Source organism: Sciurus carolinensis, chromosome 3 (genome assembly GCF_902686445.1).
Source record: "Sciurus carolinensis chromosome 3, mSciCar1.2, whole genome shotgun sequence".
NCBI classification, from domain to species: Eukaryota; Metazoa; Chordata; class Mammalia; order Rodentia; family Sciuridae; genus Sciurus; species Sciurus carolinensis.
In genome coordinates, this window is record NC_062215.1 from 6,506,382 (window position 1) to 6,525,823 (window position 19,442).

At 56.0% G+C, this 19,442-nt stretch overlaps 1 protein-coding gene across 7 annotated transcripts; it reads right to left on the reverse strand.

Annotated features, from left to right (window-relative positions):
* Positions 1-1,189: 1,189 nt before the first annotated feature.
* Gprc5c (G protein-coupled receptor class C group 5 member C) lies at positions 1,190-18,698 on the reverse strand. Of its 7 annotated transcripts, none has more exons than XM_047544229.1 (6): positions 17,626-18,698; positions 13,412-13,579; positions 9,351-10,433; positions 7,089-7,183; positions 5,047-5,193; positions 1,190-3,475 (listed from the first exon to the last, which is right to left on the reverse strand). In XM_047544229.1, the coding sequence occupies exons 3-6, from the start codon at positions 10,399-10,401 to the stop codon at positions 3,443-3,445; spliced, it is 1,326 nt and encodes a 441-aa protein (XP_047400185.1). In that variant the 5' UTR covers positions 10,402-10,433; positions 13,412-13,579; positions 17,626-18,698; the 3' UTR covers positions 1,190-3,442. The 7 variants fall into 7 exon arrangements, with proteins under 7 accessions (XP_047400185.1, XP_047400188.1, XP_047400186.1 ...); XM_047544228.1 differs by lacking the exon at positions 13,412-13,579 and having other exon boundaries at positions 1,191-3,475; positions 17,626-17,936; positions 18,192-18,696; XM_047544232.1 differs by lacking the exons at positions 13,412-13,579; positions 17,626-18,698 and adding an exon at positions 17,251-17,558.
* Between the last annotated feature and the right edge of the window lie 744 nt (positions 18,699-19,442).

Consider the following 19,442-nt stretch of genomic DNA (forward strand, 5'->3'; position numbering starts at 1 on the left):
CTGTGCGGTGGCCATTGGGGTGACCTGGGGCTAGAACACTTAACATGAACCCACGGTTTTGTACTCCCATTTTCCAGATAAGGAGAGTGAGGAAGGGCCTAGGGGGCTGCCCAAAGTCACAGAACTGGTAAGAGAAAGCAACTGAACTGAGGGCCATCGATTCTAAAGTCATGTTCTCTTCATGCAAAGCTGCCTCCTGCTTCAAGGGCAATTGGGTCTCAGGTCCCCTCCTCCTTCTGTCAATCATCCCCCACCCTGGAGGGACCCTGCGTCTGCCCATTAGCAACCTTTTCTCAAGGAGGATGAGGTCAGAGCCGCACCCCAGCCCAGGAGGATGAGGTCAGAGCACTGCCGGCTGGTGCAGGTGCTAAATTATTCATGGGGCTGCTGTGAGCAGGGGCGGCAGCTTCCTGGAGCCCAGTGTGGAGACAGCAGACAGGAAGCAAAGTCTGGTCCGTGCCTGACCTTGGATCGTCCTCTGGGGGCTAGAGAAAGTGCTGGTCTTGGTAAGAATGGTTGGAGGGCTGACAGACCCTTCTGGGCTGCTTGACCATGGGCAAGTCACTTAACCTGTCCATTTCTTGTCTTCTGTGAACTGCACGGGGCTGAACTAGTGCAAAGAGCTGCAAGAGTACTCTAGAAAGCTGGGTGTGGCACGTGACAGGTCCCCCTTACATGGGGCAGCTGTCCATCATTCCTGGCCCAGTACACCTTTCTGTGCAGAGGATTTCACCCCATATGCTGCCCCGGCTGCTTTGCCAGCAACACCAGGCAGCAGCAGGGTTACTATCAAGGGTGACCTCCTCTCCCGCATCCCTCCCAATCTTCTGTGTGGGTCGCTACTGGTCTCTGGTCTCGGCTGGTTGAGAACTCAATCTCTCTCTCTCTCTCTTTTTTTTTTTTTCTAATATTTTTTAGCTGTTGAAAGACCTTTCTTTCTATTCATTTATTTATCTGTGGTGCTGAGAATGGAACCCAGTGCCTCACACGTACTAGGCAAGCACTCTGCCACTGAGCCACGACCCAGTCAAGAACTCAGTATCTTTGAAGACCTCATTTTCCCCCTTTAGAAAAGTAAGTCCCCGACCAAGAGAAAGGTTAGTTGGGGTCAGTCAGCCTTTGCTGGTGTAGAAGGCAAGGCGTCTGTGAGGCGGGGAATACACACACACATCCCAGAATTCCTCAGGAATACACAGGACTCCGTGGCAGAAATTCCTCCCAGATAGAGGACAGTTGTTTAATTCTGAGCACAGTTGTGAAGTCCTGTGTTTCCAGCTGCAGGGGCAGATAGGCAGGTGTTATTGACGGAGGGGGTGCCAGAGGACAAGGAACCCGCTCCAGGTCTGTCTCCTCCGGTTTTCTCCCACTGGATGAGTCTCCCGTAGGATGCACCTTGGCCACCTCAGAGAACACGCCTCCTAAAACACATCCGTCTTCCCCACGCTGCCCAGGATGGCAGGAAGCAGGTCCGCTGGGCACTCCAGAAGCTAGACTGACCTGCATCTTTCAGGAGCCCTTCCCTCCTGAGCTTCACCTGCAAGCCCCAGGAGTCTGGCTACAAACACACCTCCGTCCGCTGCAAGCTGAAGCCCCCTGGTCACCCGGCACAGCCCGAGACTCCTATGAGATTGTCACCAAACACAGTAAGCGAGGGCCTTCACTCCCTGTAAGGGACCTTGGGGTCACTAACTCAGATCAAGGGCAGTCTGAGGTGCAAGTAGCCCCCTTCCCCTGAGGGAAATACTGCCCTATTCGTGGAAGTGAAAGGGAAGTGGGGATCACAGCTGAAGACACAGCTGTACTCTGTGGGAACTGTTCACCCGGTTTAGCTCTGGAAAAAATACTCCAGTGATAAAGGCACAGGCTGCTGGGGACAGGAGGTGGCACTGGGGAATCTGGGGCTGACCACAAGGTGCCTCTCAGAGGCCCTTGCCCTCCGCCTTGCAGACATGAGGCTGGGCTGGGGGCTGAGCTCCCGGGCACACTCAGGGAGGCCCTTTGGGTGGGCCAGCGCTGTCAGGCACCAAGGGCAGGACAGAGGCGGGAGGGAGGTGCTGTGGCGATCTCAGACCTGCCAGTCTGGAGCCGTGCTCATCCCTGTCCTTGGGACCAGCATCATGCAGGTCCTGAGAACGGACCCTCTTCCCTGGGTACTGTCAGGACCCTCTAGAGCATGCCCAAGGCCAAGGGCACTAGAGGCCCCTCCAGTAATGAAAGCAGTGCCAGCCTGGCCAGGCACCCCAGGATACCTGCTAGCCAAGCTGGGGTGGAAACAGCCACCCGCCCTTCACAAGTCCTGGACCCCACTTACTTAAGGGGCCTCCCCACATCCCACCGGTTTGTCACAGGAGAGGCCTGGATCCCAACTCGCCTGGACCAGGACCCTCAACAGGTCCCTGAGAATGCAGCCTTGACCCAGCCTTGTATCTCCTAAGGGTACTTCCAGGCCCTGACCACAGATGTCCAGGCAGTCCCAGCAGGCCCCCTTGCACCTCAGAACCTGTGAGGCCCCGGTCATTCAGGGGCATCCATACCTGCCCCTATCCCAGGAGCCACCTTCCAAACTAGCTGAGGAGCCAAATGCAGATCAAGGGGAAAGGAGGTCACAGAATCGTGGCATGTAAACAATACAAGGCCCAAATGCCACTATGGCCTGACAGCTCTCCAACTTCTCCGTGGGGTTCTTCTGCATGAGGTAGCACTGGACGATGAAGAGCTTCCTGGGTCAGAACCACAGTGGGAGTCCCTGTCCCAAGGGGTAGAGGCAGCTGGGACCAGGGGACAGGCAGGGCTGGTCCTGGCCTGGTGGTGGGACCCACTCCATGGAAGCTGGGGAAGGCTGTCAGGGTCCTGGTGTAGAGGGGCTCAAATCCAGGATGTACAAGCCATGAACAGAAGCACCGCCGTCCAGGCCGACTACTGGCCTCAGCTCAGTGGCCTCCCACAGTCTGGGTGGTAGCAAAAAGCTGTAGGGAGAAGGACAAGGGACAACTTCTGCCATGGTTTGGCTCCAAAGACTCACAGAGAAGATTCACCTAGGTGTAGAGTGGGACAAAACAATGCTGGACACCAAGATGGCCAGCCAGGAAGGTCCAGGGTCAAGACAGAGGCAGCTGAAGCTGCCGTTGCCCAACAGGAGGGCCGTCTGCAGAACCACAGCTTGGAGACACGGGCTGTGATCTGGAAGGAGGGGAGATGGGCGTCCACCAGCTCCTTCCAGTTGCGGACACCTGGGGACCAGGAGGCTGGCTGGACAGAAGTAGGAAGGCCCCAGGAGCCCCAGGCCTTCCCAGGGCCTCCACTCAGTCCACTGCTTCAGGTTGGTGGCCTCTGGTCCCTCCCAGCTCCAAGGACAAGGGCGGGAGAGGTGCTGGGCCCTGCCCAGCCTGGGTACAGAGGAATGAGGACATCAGGAGGCCGAGCAGTCCAGGGAAGAGGGCGTCTACCGTCTCGTTTTATTTTGCGGGGACTGAGCCTAAAGTAACCAGAAAGAACAAGAGTCAAACGGGGGGACCCTACCGCTCAAGGCCCTGTCACTTGCTTTTATTTACTTATTTTAAAAGGGCTTCAGTCCCCAGGGGGCCGGGGCCATGTGAACGTAGAAGTTTGGAGAAGTTTATTTTTCTCTCTCTTTCAACAAAACATGTTCTTCCTACAACCAGTGTGTCAGAAAATAGCTCCTGACCAGCTGGGGAGAAACATTCCCAAGCCTGGGAGGGGCAGCCTCACAGCCCCTCAAGAGGCCTGGAACCAGAGTCCAAGGGCCAGGACGCCTCCGTCCCCACCACTTGGCTGAGAGGAGCCTACAGCTCAGGCCACCAGGGTTCTCTGGCTTTCATTCTCGAGAAAACCTGACCTGTCTTGGCCTGGCCACCAGGAGGCCACGTAACTCTCTGGGTCACTCTGCTTAACCTGTAAAAGGGGGTGGGACAGCCATCCATAAAGCCCTGCCTAACTCTAACATGATACCACTCCAGGATTTCGACTCTGGAAAGAGATTATTAGTCCTGTCCCCTTCCCTTGTAGTCATGGGATTACACTCAGCTGTTGGGGACAAGCTTGGGCTGACTGTAAAAGACAGCAAATGGACATTTTAATTCCTGAACCCATAGGGACCTGGTGGACCCTTTCCACCTCTGTAAACCCGTGTTGGAAGCAAGTCCTGGTCCCTCTGAGCCATTCCATCCACGTACCGCCAGGCGTCCTGAACTCTTCCCATCATGAGCTGAGACTGGCTGACCTCCCCTCACACAGAGCTGCCTGCGGGTGGCCTGCTTCTCTGTTCTCTGTCACTGAACATAACCACTGGACAGAGGTCCCAGAGGTAAGATGCCCGGGGTCAGACCAGCCCAGCTGCGGGGCCACATCCACAACATAAGTGGGGCCCAGGTATTGGTTCTGGTGGCCCTCGGGGCAGATAGGGGATCACTTCCCTGGTGGAGGCATCCACTAGGTGACTTCAGGAGGACACACCCGCAACAGTGTGCGGACTGAGCTGCTGTGGAGGGAGGAGAGGAGTCACCCACTGCCCATCGAGGAAGAGAGGGTCACCAGAGGCTGAGAGCCCTACCAGAAACCACGAGCCCAGAGCATGAGTTAATAAAGCAGAAACATGTTTATTAGGCACCTGTTCCTCACAGAGGAGCAAGACCCAGGCCCGACGTGCCCACTTGGAGATTTCTTGAGGCTGCAGGAATCTCCAGAGAACGTAGGTGCGGACCGGCCACCACCCCAAGAAGAACACTATTTGGCTGGAGCAGGACCGCCGGAGGTGGCCCTGGCATGAAGCCAGGCTGGCTCCTGGACTCCGTGAACACTGAGGAGTGGGTGGGGCACCCAGGACACCCCCTGAGCATTGGCAGATGGGGGCACCTCACAGCTCTGGGCACAACCACCTTGAGCCTGTGCGGGGCGGGGGCAGTCACAGAGCAGGGGGTCCTGGAAGTCCCTCGCCCAGGCCAGGTCCTGAGGGCCCTCCCCAAATCTGCCCCCTTCCTCCTGGCCATGGCTGCCGCCTCAGTCCCACACGTAGGGGTTTCTAAAGACCTGAGAGTTCTTGCCGTCTTTCGGTGTGGCCGCCTGGTGGCTCTGGGCGGCGTACATGTCTTCAGCCCGCAGGGTCGAGTTGGCACTGCTCATCACCTGGCTGTTGGCAGTGGCCCGCGGGAGGATGACGTCGTAAGCGCCTTCGGACTGGAAGGAAGAACAGGCGGTGTCACGGCGGGGGGGATCGGGCGGGCTCCGCCAGGGCGGATGTACAAATACTCTGCTTCCTGCAGGGCTGCGTGTGCCAGCTTCGCCTTGTCCCCTCTGCCCCGCTCCAGCCAGGTCCCAGTGGAGCCTGGGGTTGACAACCGTGGAGAGACAGGACTGACCTGGAGCCCCTAACTCCTCTGCTTCTGGGGATGGGAGTGAGGGCTTCGCTCGCCTGGGGGCTGCCCAGTGCGCATGCCCTCCGGCTGCGGGCTCAGGGGAGAGCTCCCCACGAGCCGCTATTACCTGCCCCTGGGCTCCCTTCCTCCAAGAACCTTACCAGAGCCCTTCAAATGCCACCACAACACTGGGACACCCTTCTCTTAGGCAGTGAGTATACCCACACAAATCTGCTCTAGGCGTCTGGGCTGACCAGTCGGATTTAGAGACTAAATCCCGGAAGGCTCTGGAGCTTGGCTGCCTATGGGGCCAGGGTCCTGAGGCAGCCAGCTCCCACCTGGAGGGAAGAGGGACTCCTGCCCCACCTGCCTTATCCCAAAGGAAAAGACCTACCACCAACCCTCTGTAGCTCCCGGGCCTCCAACCAGCCTGCCGCTGGTCAGAACCAGGTTACCTCCCACCTGTTTGCAATCTCCACCTCCGGAACATCTGGATACCTGGTCTCAGCATACCTGGGTGTGCACCAGATCACCTGGACTTTTTGTGAAGGCATACATCCCCTTGGAGCTGAGCCCCACCTGGAGGTGGGAAAGGTTTAACTCCTGGGGTGGGGAGGTGGGAGCCCTGAGCAGTAGGGCTGCCGTGTCCCTTCCTGGTGGACACCAAGTTACCCAGGTGGTGTCTACAACTCTGGTGGTCTGGGAACCACAGTTTGAGAACCAGGTAGAAAAACTATCTGTGCCTGGGCTGGGGTGGTGGCTCAGTGGTAGAGCTCTTGCCTAGCATGCGTGAGGCACTGGGTTCGATCCTCAGCACCACATAAAAGTAAATAAAGGTATTGAATCCATCTACAGCTATAAAGAAAAATTTTAAAAAAGAAGGAAAAAGTATCCCTGCTAGTCCAGATCATCAATGAAACATGCCGGGGAGGACAGAGGGGTGGTGGCCATGGTATGGCACCCCCTTAAGGGAAGGGTTCTGCGGCTGCCCACACCACTTGGTGACTGCCGGTGGGGGAGAGCCTCTGCTCTTGGTCTCAGGGGAACTCCTCGCCGGTCACAGCTCCTGCCTTTGGACCTGCTCTCCCTGGCTTAGGGAGAGGGACAGAGCTGGGGAGGGGGTAGAACTGAACCCTGCTGACCTCCCGGCTTCCTGTTCCAAGCATCCTGCCAAGGCAGGTCGCTGACCTCTCCCCGAAGCCACTGCCAGCCCGGAGGAGGAACATATATGGAGTGGGAATCTAACTCACCGCCTTCCTGTCCCCTCCCTGCTTGGCTAAGGGAGCATCTGGCTTCCAGAGCCCAAGGGAGGTGGCAGGGGGTGGGGAACCGGAGGCCCTCTCAGGACAGCTGTGGTTGAGAACTAAGTACCGGTACAGACCTGCTACGTTGGGTCCTCGGTCACTTTGAGGAGTACCTGGCTGAGATCTTCCTCTGTCCCTCCCCAAGCTCTTTAGGGTAAAGTTGGGAGCTCCCACCAGCCCACTGAGAGTGGTCTGCATTTTTAACAGCAGCTGGCCCCAGTCTGTGTGTGACGCCCAGTGACACAGGGCAGGTCCCACGGCAGTGTGGCCAGAGGCGGTGGCTACATCATCTCCAGGAGGTTGGTAAGAACTAGGGCCCTGGGTTCCCCAGGCACATTCCCCAGCCGAGAAGCCTGCCTTCCCCCTCCTCCCTCCCAGCAGGGCTCTGCGGGCTTCCTGGGACCCCACTCACCGGGCCTTTGTGCATCAGGGTCATCTCGGTGGGCTGGTACACACTGGTCAGCAGCTGACCGTTGTAGCCACTGTAAGGTGACACCGGTCTCTTAGCTGTGAGAAAAGACAGGTGTGGACTGAGGATCCCTGGCTCTGACTGCGTCCCACCTCCCACAACCCAAGCAGCGCTCTCAGGGGCAGAGGGCCACTACAGCCCTGGTGGGACACCTGACCAGGAGTGGTCCACGGCGGGGAGGTTGTGGAGGGGCGGGCCCTTCCAAGCCAGAGCCCCTTGGTGCAGAAAGAGGCACGGAAGATCACAGTGCTGGTCAGCTCCCTGCAGTACCGGAGCCCCCGCCACCCAGCAGCTCAGAAAAACGCCCCGTCAGCATCCTTCACATCCCCATCCGCCCCAGGGCCAGAGGCCAAGAGGGGCACATGGGCCTTCGGCTGCCTTCCAAGATGGCCAGCCTCCAGCTCCAGCCTCTACTGCTACAGGCCAGCTGCCAGGCGCTGGAGTAAACACTGCTGAGACCCCTCAGCCCACAGATCTTCACACCCTCCCGGGGCAGGGCTGGCAGCAGATGCCCCTCCACACCTACCCGGGGCCCGGCCAGGGAGACAGACTGCTTGCCTGCCCCGTCCTGGGCCCTTGGCAAGTTTCCAGAACTATTCGCAGCTCCAGGAATTCTCCTCTGTGCCTCGGGGTGTTGGTTTCCTGATCTGTTCCAGCCTGCTGGGCAGGCACCCTGAGGTGTTGGAGACCCGCTGACCAACCCAGGGGTCCAAGCACATGCCACAATACTAGGGCAGCCTGGCCTGTCTCCTGCAGGGCCGAGGGACCACAACCTATATGAGGCTTCTAAGTGCTGGGTTCATGCTATTGATTTTTCCATTTAGGGGAAAAAAAAAAAAAAAAAAAAAAAAAAAAAAGGAACTATAAAGTCACAGCCCAGAAGTGTGCCGTGAGAGGAGAGGAGGGGAGAGAGGAAGACAAAGGCTGGAACTCTCTGGTCTGACAACAGGCAGCAGGGAAAGTGCCCGGGGCAGCGGGCAACAAGCTGCAAGCTCCTGACACCTGCCCACAGTCCCCCTCTCCCCTGTGTAGGAGCCACCCCAGGGTGAGGCCAGTGGTCAGCCCCAGTGGGAGGCAGATCAAAGATCCAGTGCCCGGTAGGATAAGGGTCACTGCTTTCCCCAAAGCAGGAATTTTGAAGATCTCACAGTTTGAAGAAAAGAAACAGACTTCTCTGATTCTGGATCTTCCACAGCCTCTGACTCTGACTGTCCATCCCACAGAGGCCCCAGAACTGGCACAGGGTGACCAGAGACAGCAAGAACCCGAAGCCCGCAAGCATCTTAATCAGCACACACAGTTTAGGGTCAGGGTAGGGCTTCAAGACTGTGCCTCCAGTGTTGTGCGGAAGCCAGACAGGAAACAGGAAGAGAGAGATGAGGGAGTGGGTCTCACGGAAAGGGACGGGTGGGGGGGAGGGAAAGGGCAATACTGGGGAGTGATATTGGCCAAATTATATGTAAGAATACGTAACAACAAATCCCACCATTATGTACAACAATTATACACCAACAAAAAATATGGGGAAAATAAATATGCTGCTGAGTCACTGACACCATGAGTGCTTTTGGGGTGGGGGACAGGCAGGATGCTGGGTGGAACCCATGGTCTGCTGCATGCTAGGCAAGCTTCTGCTACTGAGCCACACCCGACCTCCCCAGGCCCCGAAAGCTTTTATTCAAAAGAAAAAAAAAAAAAAGTTAACCAAAGATGACTTTCTTTAAAAGTAAACTAAGATGATGATGGAAATATACACAATAGAAAAACAAGTTCTAAAAGGATAATATTAAAGTAAAATAATGAGACACAGAGCTAATATTTCTAAGGGTGTTCTCCATGTGTCACACAGCCGTTATTGATTTAATCCTCACCAGAGCCCTGCATTACTGTCATCACCCCATTTTATACATGAGGAAACTGAGGCACAAGGTAAACCCCTCAGCAGTGCTGGGTTCTGGGATGGAACAGGATGGGCTCAGGTAGGATTAGGGAGGCAGCATCTGTAATGTTTGAAATTTTATAATGAGAATGTATTCAGGAACTACGTGAATAATGAAGGAAAACTTCAAAGAATGGAATTTTGATGTGTGTGTGGTGCTGGGGAGCAAGTCCAGGGCTCTGTGAGTGCCACTGAGTCGCAGGCCCTGCCCTGCAGTGAAGGACATGGGATAAAGGAAGGGGACCGGAGAGTCTCTGGGGACCCACCTGAGATCGGCTCGTCCATGGAAAACGCCTTGTTCTCCACAAACATGCTCTGGCCCGTCTGCTCCTTCAGGATGGTCTCGTAGCCCACGCCCCGGGTGGGGTACATGTCCCCCTGGTAGCTCTGCTCTGGACTGGCCTTGGTCACCTGGGAGACCTCAGGGATGACATATAAGAGAACAAAGGCCCAGGCATTGGCGGCGAGGGCGATGGCCAGCGTGGGGTCATCCCAGGTGGGGCTGTTGTGCTGCCTGTTGCCGTAGGTATACATGACGATCCACACCACCCAGATGGCCATGGAGGTGGCCGTGGTGAGCAGCACGAAGACCCCGTGCTTCCGCCAGCGCCGAAAGCGGCCACACAGGGCGGGCCAGGCCCCCACGAAGGCGGCCAGCAGCAGCAGCATCACGTAGGTGAGCGCCGTGACGAAGTCCATGTTGGCGATGGCGCAGGGGGAGGCCGCGGCCCAGCCGGCGCTGCCATTGCCCCCGGGCCCGCCCTCGCCCGGCCCCCGGACCAGGGTGATGATCAGCCACTCTGTGTTGATGATGACCTCCACCAGCGTCAGCAGCAGAGCCACCGCGAAGGTCACCCAGCCCCGGGGCCCGTGGTTCTTCCGGGCCAGGAAGTTGAGGGCGAAGACGTGGGCCAGCAGGCAGGAGAAGCAGATGGCGAACAGGACCCCGAAGAGGAACCGGCGGGAGGCACAGGTGGAAAAGTCGGGCTTCACCACGCAGGCAAACACCAGGCAGAAGAGGCCCAGCGTGCCCAGCAGGAAGAACACCTGGGTGCCCAGCAGGCTCCGCTTCTTGGTGTCCTGCACGAAGGGCAGGCTGGCCACGAGGATGATGGTGAGCACAAACGTGGTGACGACGCCCGCCCCAGCCACGGCCTCCAGGACGATGCCCCAGGCGCCGGAGCGGTCACACAGGTTGTAGTAGAGGGGGTTGAGGTCTGGGCTGCAGCCAGGCGGGGCAGGGCCCTGGGCCCGGGCACCCGAGGGCAGGAAGAGCGGCAGTCCCAGGCACAGCAGGAAGGCTCTGTGGGCGGCCATCCTGGCTCCCAGGCCAGGCACCAGCTGGGTCCCTGGAGACAGAGGAAGAAGGGCAACATGAGTCCTTCGAGAGCAGCTTCCGGCATGCGTGGCACTGACCGAGGCAGCCGGCACAGCCGATGAGAGGACGTTCCCGCGGGCTTCAGAATCCTTCTTAGCCCAGAACTCAGGAAGGCACATCAACTGACCAGAGACGAAGCCTATCTGACATCCCTACTCCTCACGTGGGAAAGAAGGACTGCACTGAATTTCAGTTCCCTCCCTCTCATCCACCATAAGGCAGGTCCAGATATTCCGAGCTCCTATCACTAGGGCTGCGGGGTGAGAGGGCTTCCGAGCAACTCAAAACCAAGCCCACCACCCATTCAGCTCTTCCTCGCTGCCCTGGGCCTTCTAGGGCTCAGAGGGTCAAAAGACCCCGTCCCAGTAATGCCCAGAGCACGGCTGGCCAGTCAGCCCTCATTCCACAAGCACTTAACAGGCACCGGTGGCAGGCATAACCTGCAGCCCCTAAAATAAAGACAGTTGAAAATGTGAGTTTCCCCTCCTTCCCCTCCCTCCCTTCTTTGCCCTTGATTTTCCATTTTGAGTGCCAACTTTCTTCTTCAGAAGAAATTCTCAAGAATTTCTCTATCTAGCTCAGAAGCTCAAGTCAAGGATAAAATAAACCTCCCCCCAAGGACTTAATGCAAAAATCCTCCTATGAGGCATTAACATTTGAAAAGAAGAATCAGGCAAGGGCAAGGACAAGCCAAAAAAAACCCCAAAGAATCTTCAGTGGAAGACTTTAAGACATTGTAGCTAGAAGGGGAGAAAGGTGTCTTCCATTGACACCGGCAAGGTAACTCATCACTGGGTCTCCTGGCTGCTCATCTGCCGAGGGCTGCCCATCTGCCTCACAGAAGGAAACTAAACTCTCCGTACCAACTAGATTTTCATGTGAAGTGGAGGTAAAGGATGTTGCAACTGGCTGTAATTTATGCCTGTAATTCTGGTGACTAGAGAGACTAAGGCAGGAGGGTCGAAACTTTGAAGCCAACCTCAGCATCTTAGCGAGACCCTGTCTCAAAACGAAAGATAAAAAGGGCTGTGAATGCAGCTCAGTGGCAGAGCAGCCCTGGGTTCAATACCCAGCTCCTCCCACCCAGAAAAGAGGATGTTGCAGGTTAAGAGAAATTAAAGACCCAACCTGAGGAGCTGGGTATGATGCTCAGTGGTAGAGCCCTTTCTCATCATATGTGAGGGCCTGGGTTCCATCCCTAGCACTACAAAAGTATAAATAAATAAAGCCCAAATTTGCGTTTTACAATTAAAAACTGCAAACTGACTTGGAGCCCTATCACAGAAAATTTAAATGCTCTAAAATTCAAGTTATAAGGTTCAAAATTCCAAGAAATGCAGGTCCGCCACATTTACGTCACCATGTATGTTCAAATAACTAGTTGTAGCCAGGCGCAGCGGTGCAGCTCAGGAGGCTGAGGCAGCAGGATCACAAGTTCAAGGCTAGCTTCAGCAACTTGGTGAGATCCTGTCCCAAAATAAAAAAATAAAAAGGGCTGGCAGGTAGCTCAGTGGTAGAGCACCCCTGGGTTCAATCCCCAGTACCAAAAACAAACTAGTTGTAGTCCTGACTCCTGCTTTTACAGGAGGAAGGCTCCAGACGGTAACCAAGCTCTCCTGGGCTGACAGCAACCACTAGTGGTTGGCAGGGGAATCCTACCATTTAACTTATCTTCCCCAACATCTGCCTTCCAGTGGTGGTGGTGATTTGCCCAGTTTACCTCCTTTCTAGTTTTTTTTTTCTTTTTCTTTTTTCTTTACTAGGGATTGAACCCAGGTCTTTTACCACTGAGTTATATCTGCATCCATTTTTGTTTCTTACTTTGAGAGGGGATCTTGTGATCCTCCTGCCTCAGCCTCCTCAGTCTCCGAGATTACAGATATGCACCACTGCACCCTGGCTACTTAATTTTTAATATGCAAAAGTCCCAAATCTCAATCAATAGAAGTTCTCTCCATAACTGATAAGTGGAAAGGCACTTATTAAATCAGAAGAAATAAAATTTGAAAAATTAATGGAAAATTGACATTATAAAGATGATCGGTTTTTAAATTTTCACAGCGTTTGAAAATACTGTAGGTATTTTAAGCCACTTTGGGGGCCCTCCTCATCTGTCAGTGAAGCTAGCCTTTCATGGACCACTCTCGGTCCTGATGTAAATTTACTATTGTTTTTCTAAATAACCGGTTTTGTAACAGCTAGTTTCTCTTCATTTTGATGCAAAAGCCTGCCCCCCACCCCCCAACCTCAGGTGGTGCTGGGGATTGAATCCGGGGCCTTCTACACATTGGGCAAAGGCTGACCACTGACTCCCCGCCAAGCCCAGGATGTAAACTTGTGGAGGGGACTTTGCAGTCGTAAATCAATAAAGCACCAACTGTATTTACAACTGCTGGGAAGAGGAAGAGGAGACAGAGGGAATTGATGGGTAAGAATATCGAGCCACTCTGGGAAACACTTCATAGATAACCTGGTTCCACTCCATCTTAGGGGCCTGTGGCCCAGAGAACCAGCCAGAACTTGGGGTGAGGTTGAAAATGTGGAACTGAACGCTGAGAATGACTAGGATGGTCTTGGGGCACCCGCATCTTCCTGGGCTTCTCATCCCACCTTCCTGGGCCAGGTCCCAGTTTAGAACAATTATTCCAAATCAGCAAACATGGACTGCATGTCTAGGGGACCAGGCCCTCTGTCCTAAGAGCTGCGGGAAACACAAAGATGAACAGACACAGTCCTTGACTTGATGGCACTTAAAATCTAACAGGTGAGAGCTGAAGAAATAGCTCCTGTTGGAGAGCTCTCGCCTAGCATGCGCAAGGACCCCGGTTCGAATCCCCAGCCCCTCAGACGGGAGGGGAAAAAAAAAAAATTCTAACAGGTGAGATAAGGTAGGTATACAGCAAGATGGCTCAAGGAGAAATATACTAAGTGATCTGTGAGAGAATTTACCTGAAGGAGAGAAGTGTGTGTTGCAGAACACAGAAGAGGAAGAGGACCGGAAGGGCCTGAGCCGAGGAAAGAAACCTACGAAGAAGCGCTTTACTGGGCTGGGAGATATGGCTCAGCGGTAGAGTGCTTGCCTGACATGTGTGAGGCCCTGGGCTAGAGTGTTAGTGCCTAAAAAAAAAAAAAAAAAAAAAAAAAAAGGCAATTTTATTGGGGGGTTTGAGGGTGTACAGTGGTAGAATTCTTGCCTCGGGTTCAATCACCACACACACAAAAAAGGCATTTTATTTAGCATAAAACAAAAATGCACCAAGAATGTTACTACTAATAAATAAATAAGCAAAAGTAAAACGAACCACATCCCAGACACTGCCACAGGCGGAGGCGGAAGGAAGCTAAGCCTTGAAGAATGTGAGGTAGGGGCTGAGCACGCACAGGGGACCAGGAGACAAACGAGATGACAAGTCAAAGCCCTGAGAGCAACCAAGTGCAGACCAAGAGGGAAAAGGTCAAGTGCACCACGCATGTTCACTGTTTTTCTTTCCTTTTTGTAGAGCTGGGGATGGAACCAGCGCCTACCCGCTAGGTGAGCACTCTGCCAGCTGAGCTACCTCCCCAGCCCCAGCTGGATCCTGTACTTCTCCAAGCATGAAGTGGGCTTGGAAAGGGAGGCTCACGGGAGAAGTGGTTGGGAAGGAACTCGGGGCTTTATTCCAACAGGAAATGGGGAAACACCGAAGGTCATTTTTTGCACGATAGGGGCACCATCGGAGTGTGTGCTTTATAAGCGGTGGTGCACACCTGTAATCTGGAGGCTGAGGCAGGAGGATCGCAAGTTCAAGGCCAGTTTGGACAACTTCGTGAGACCCTGTCTCAAAAAAAATAAATAAAAGGGCTGGGGGTAGGAGTGTAGCTCAGTGATAAAGTAAACCTGGGTTCAATCCTCAGTACAAAAAAAAAAAAAAAAAAAAAAAAAGAAAGAAAGAAAGGAAGAAAAGAAAAAGAGAGAGAGATGCGTTTGGCAAAAAGCACAAGGAAATCAATTTCTTGGGGACAAATTCACTCCAGTTTAAAGATCAAAACCAAAGGTAAAACCATAATGGCCAGATCTGAGAGATACTTATCAAAACACAATCTAAGGACTACTAGGACGTAGGGGGAAAGGATGCTAAATTAAAAAAAATCCATACTACCGACTCACATCTGATAACAGCCACGTCATTACAAAAAACCATGCCAGGGTGGGGAGTAGCTCAGTGGCAGAGCGCTTGCCTAGCTTGTGTGTGGCCCTGGGTTCTGTGCCCAGTGCCACAAAAGAAAAAGAAGAATAAAGAAATATTTGTCTCTACCCTGCTGGCCCCTCGCACCCCATAGGCACTTGGGCCAGGGTTAAGCAGGCTTTACAGCCCCCACCTCCCCACTTCCTGCTAACTTTGCTACTGGCCCACCAGCTTCCTGGACCTTTCAAGTCTCACTTCTGCCACTCAACCCCCCAGGAGTCTACTCACCCCGCCCTCAACCAGGTACCTCGCTGCCATCCAGCTGCCCTGAAACTGACTGGCCTCGGATGAAGCAGTCCCTTCCCATCCCAAAATGTCTTAACCCTCTGCTTCCCCCCAAAGTAGAAGAGCAGGTGGGGAGGCAAGAAATACACTGACTCAGGTGGAAAAAATTGGGCCAGCTGGGCCTGGCTCTTATCCCCTGCATAGGACAGGGACCCTTGGAAGTCAGCAGGAGAGTTCAAGAGAATAAAGCTAGAGGCGCTGGGTTCCAACCCTTTGACACCCAGGAGTGCAGGCGCATTCGACCACCCAGTTGGTGCCCTTTTGGGGATGGTGGCTAAGGGTGAGGCCAGATGATCCCCGCTCTGCCCGAGGTTCTTCCTCAGGGCTCTGGAAGTATCTTCTGCCTCCTGTGGATCCTTCCACTGAACCTCCTGAGCCTGGAACATTAAAATCATGAATGCCTGTCTTCCCTCCTAGGCTAGTCTGGGGCTAGTGAACAAGACTGAGCATCCCTTGAGCGTCTATGCTGGGGTTTGAAAAGAGCAAGCATTTAAAAATCATCTCTGAATGGACACAACGCTCATTTCTCCTCACCCAATCTTTCCCACCTTCCTTTTGGAGTCACATCTCCTGTTTAAAGGTTCTTAAGAGATACCAGGGCAGGAATGGGAGAGGGACCTCCTGCCCTGGAGGCCTCCCCCTCCCACAGCTGAAGTCCAGCCTCAAATTTTCCTGGACAAAAGGGCTCTTTGGCCTCACCTCTCCAGAACCAGTCACACGAATATTTTTAATCACCTCTGAAATCAGCCTTTCCCTGGCTCAGCCACCCAGCCCCCAGGTCTGGTCTGAGTCAGTCCAGTCCAGCTCCAGAACCCTCTTCCTTTCTCTCTCCAGTGGGAGCAAAGAGGCCTCCAGGCTTGGTGAACGGAGGCCCAGCCAGCCCTGACTGGTTTTACCCAGCAACAGGTGAGGCAACCAGCCCCCCTCAACCCTCCAGAACAACCCCCCTGCATCACCCCACCGCCATCCACACCAAAGCCTGAGAACTCCCGGGGTGAAGGATATCATCATGAAAAGAAAGCTCCAAGAACTTGGGGAAGCAGTCCTGGTCTTTCTCCCAGGTTCAAGGATGCACAGTGAGATACAGACCTAAGGCCAGTGGTTGCTTTCAAGAGTGCCAAGAACATTTGGAGCCCCTCCCAGAGGGGGCTGCTCAGCCAGGGAGAACACAGAGCATCCTTCTTCCTCCCTGGCTGCTGCCACTCAGCAACTGCAAAGATGGGTGGACTCTGCCAGTTTCCTCTCACCTCCCATTCATCTCCTCCTTTCTCTCTCAGTCTCTGGCTGGGTCCTAGGGTGTTAGCCCTCAGTCCAGAGGGCTCTGATATTGAACCCATCCAGTAAAGGGTCTGGGAAATGCCTGTGCCAGGAAGAAGCCACTTCCGGACGGTCCTCACCCCACCCCACACCAAGAATTGGCATTTGAGCCAAACTGCCTGGAGCATTCAGAGACTCAGAAGTCTTCAATCCAAGGGTCTGCTCTGGAATGTCCCTCTGGAATGCGCCCCACCCCCCATCAGCACTCCCTGTCCCAACCACACTTGAAGGCACATGGTTGGTGGTGGGAGGTGGGGCTCCAGGTCACAAAACCCTGTTTGTACACATTCTGGTACCGGTGCTTTAGAATCAAGATCGGGGAGCTCTAAGTGATGAGTCTTCCTGGGTGTAAAACTGCGTTATGGACTGGAAGTGAAAAGGTCGCTGGAAAAGCCAGGAGGGTGGGGGTGGGGTCTTCAAGTCAGCTGCCAGAAATGCAGGCGGTGTGACAATCTAGAATTCCAAACTCCTCGCACACAGATCTGGAACCTTCCTCTTCCCACTCCAGTACCCGCTACTAAGGTCTACACCGCGCTTCCCTGGATGTCTGAACAGAAAGGGCAGGGAGGCCAGTCACTTTTCGTCCCAGTTCCCTTGTCCACGGAAACCTGCCCTCCCCATCCACAGCAGCTGGCAGCGGAGAGGGGCCGACATGCGAGTTACTGTCGTCCGTGGACTCCCGCTGAGAGGCAGGGAGGTCGAGGGGCACCCTTGGGACCAGCCGACAGTGAACTCCTTCCTTTGCACTCCACCCTGAGCCGCAGCGCCTGGCTTCCTCCACCCCCAGTCCTCAGCTGGCTTCGGTTTGGAAACTTTCCGCGACCAAGTGGAGTTGGCGAGGCGTCCCCCGCCCCCCGGGTCTCCACCCCAGCGCCTCTGCCCTCGCCCACTCCCTGCCAGCCCTACCCGGCTCTTCCGGGCGGCCGAGGGGAGGGCGGAGCGGGAAGGCAGCAGCCTTACCTGGGACGCGCCGCCAGCCCGGCTCCGGCGCGGCGTCTGGGGCCAACTCCAGCTCCAGGCAGAGCGCGGGCGGGGGTGGGAGGGACTGCGCAGGGCGCAGCGCCAGCCTCAGCCTTGGCTGGGGTGGCGGGGCCCCGGCGGGGGCGCAGGGCCTGCCTCCCCGGGACCCGGGCTGAGCTGGGCGCGCTCGGCGGCTCGCTCTTGCGCCCGCTCTCCGGGTGCACGGCTCCTTTCTCTCGGCGAGGGTGGGCCGGCCGGTATCGCCGTGACATCACCTCCATTCAGGGCTCTTATCCGGCGCCCGCGGCGCTCCAGGTACGTGCAATCCGTTTACACAGTAACAAAGCCCGCCCTGCCCTCCCCCCGCCGGCTCACCTCCAGCCTCGGCCGAGGCGCACTTTCCGGCTGGTTCGGGAGATCGGAGTTTCTGGCCAAGCTGGCGTGTGGGTTGTTGCTGTTTACTGCCACGCCCCCGCACGCGAGCACGCGCACACTCACGCGCACTCACTTTCTGGACTCGGCTTTTTCTCTGGAAAGCGGTTTGGGGTGCAGCCCAGCACAGCCCGCGGGCGGGCTCTCCCTCGCAGCATCTCCCAGCTCGCGTACGCACCGACTGGCGCAGGGGCTAGTTTGGCGCGTCTCTTGGTGGCGGACACCCAGCCTTTGTCACCTTCGTCCTGGCTTTCCTGTGAGACACGCCAGACACAGTTCGCTGCCCCGGGTTGGAGCGAAGCGCACACTCAGATACAAAGTCGGTCTTTGTCACGCCTTCTGCGCCCCCTCCCCTCCCGAGCTGGCACACGTGGACACACCACACACCCAGCGTCCACCTCTTTCACGCGCGGTCCTTCCCCGATAATACCCCCAGTCACCAAGATCACGTGGGAATGCCGCCGCGCACGCCCCTAATCCCAGGGGCCGAGCCCAGCACCACTTCGGACCGTGGGCAAACGTCGCTCTGGGTTGACTGTCCAGCGCTCGGGTTTCCCAAGACCGCCCCAGACGTGGCTCGACTCGGCGCGCGCGCTCCCCTCCCCGCGTCCCTGTTCCGCGTTGCGACTTGTCCTAATTAGCCTTCACGGTTTTGTTCCCCGAGGTACAGTGTTTAACCCGGCCCCGATCTCTGAGCTACGGGTCACGCTGACCCTGACTCCGAGTCCAGCCCCTCCCGCTGCCGGGGGACTTTTCCAAGAGTTCGGGTTCCCCTGCGCCCCGCCTCCTTGCCGGGGTGGATCAGCGGGAAACTATCCTATCCCCCTCCGGCCCCAGGAATCTGCTGAAAGGGAACCGCAGAATAGGACAGCGAATCCTGGCTGAGACCGCTCTGGCCCAGTAAACAGGAGATTTTCCGGCCGCCTCCTCCTGGGGCCGCGGGCCCCTCGGGAGGTGGGCTGCGCTGCCCCTGGAGGCCGGGTGTGGGCCTGCTTGGCTTGCGCTTGAGGCCCCGAGAGGCCAAGGCGCACGGAGAAAGGGGAGGTTGTTGGGCCCGGCCCGGCCCCTGGGGACGCGGGGGCGGGCAGGGCGACGGTCTCGGGGTGCCCGTTCTCGTGACGCCTAGTTGCCTGGGGGATCGCCAGCAGCGCGCGGTCGGAGCCAACCGGTGGCGGGGCGGACTGCTGGGCATGTTTGCTCAACCCCGAGCGCCCGCGAGGGGGAGGGGAGGCAGCTGGTCACGGGTGAGGGAGTAGCCAGGTGGGGTCGAGCAGGGAGAGGGAAGGGGTACCTCCCGGGCTGTTTGTTTGCGTGCCTCGGTTGTCATAGACCGGGAGTCTAAACTCAATCAATCACCCAGAGTTGCCGGGGCGATAAACCTCAGGCCGTCCCTCCCCTTGCACACCGGGCTTTCTGACCAGGAGGGAATGTTTGCTTAGCCCGGTACTGGCGGTAGGGCCCTGGCTTTCCAGAACACTATATCCCTTCCTGTGCCTTGTGCTGGGAGGCTTATCTGGAGAACTGCTAAGACCATATTGTTTCAGTGTTGCTGCTCCGGAGCTCTCTATCCCCTATATTCACCTCCCACCCGAGTCAGGGACCAAGGCTTGAATAGGGTTAGCAGCTCCATGCCTTTGAGTGAGAGATGCTAAGTTGTGCTGGCCTCTATTTTTCCTTAACCAGGCCACTAATGCCTAACTGGCCGCTCGCTGGGCAGAATTGGTGTGGGAGAAATAGTCTGAGACTAGAGACGGTGGCCC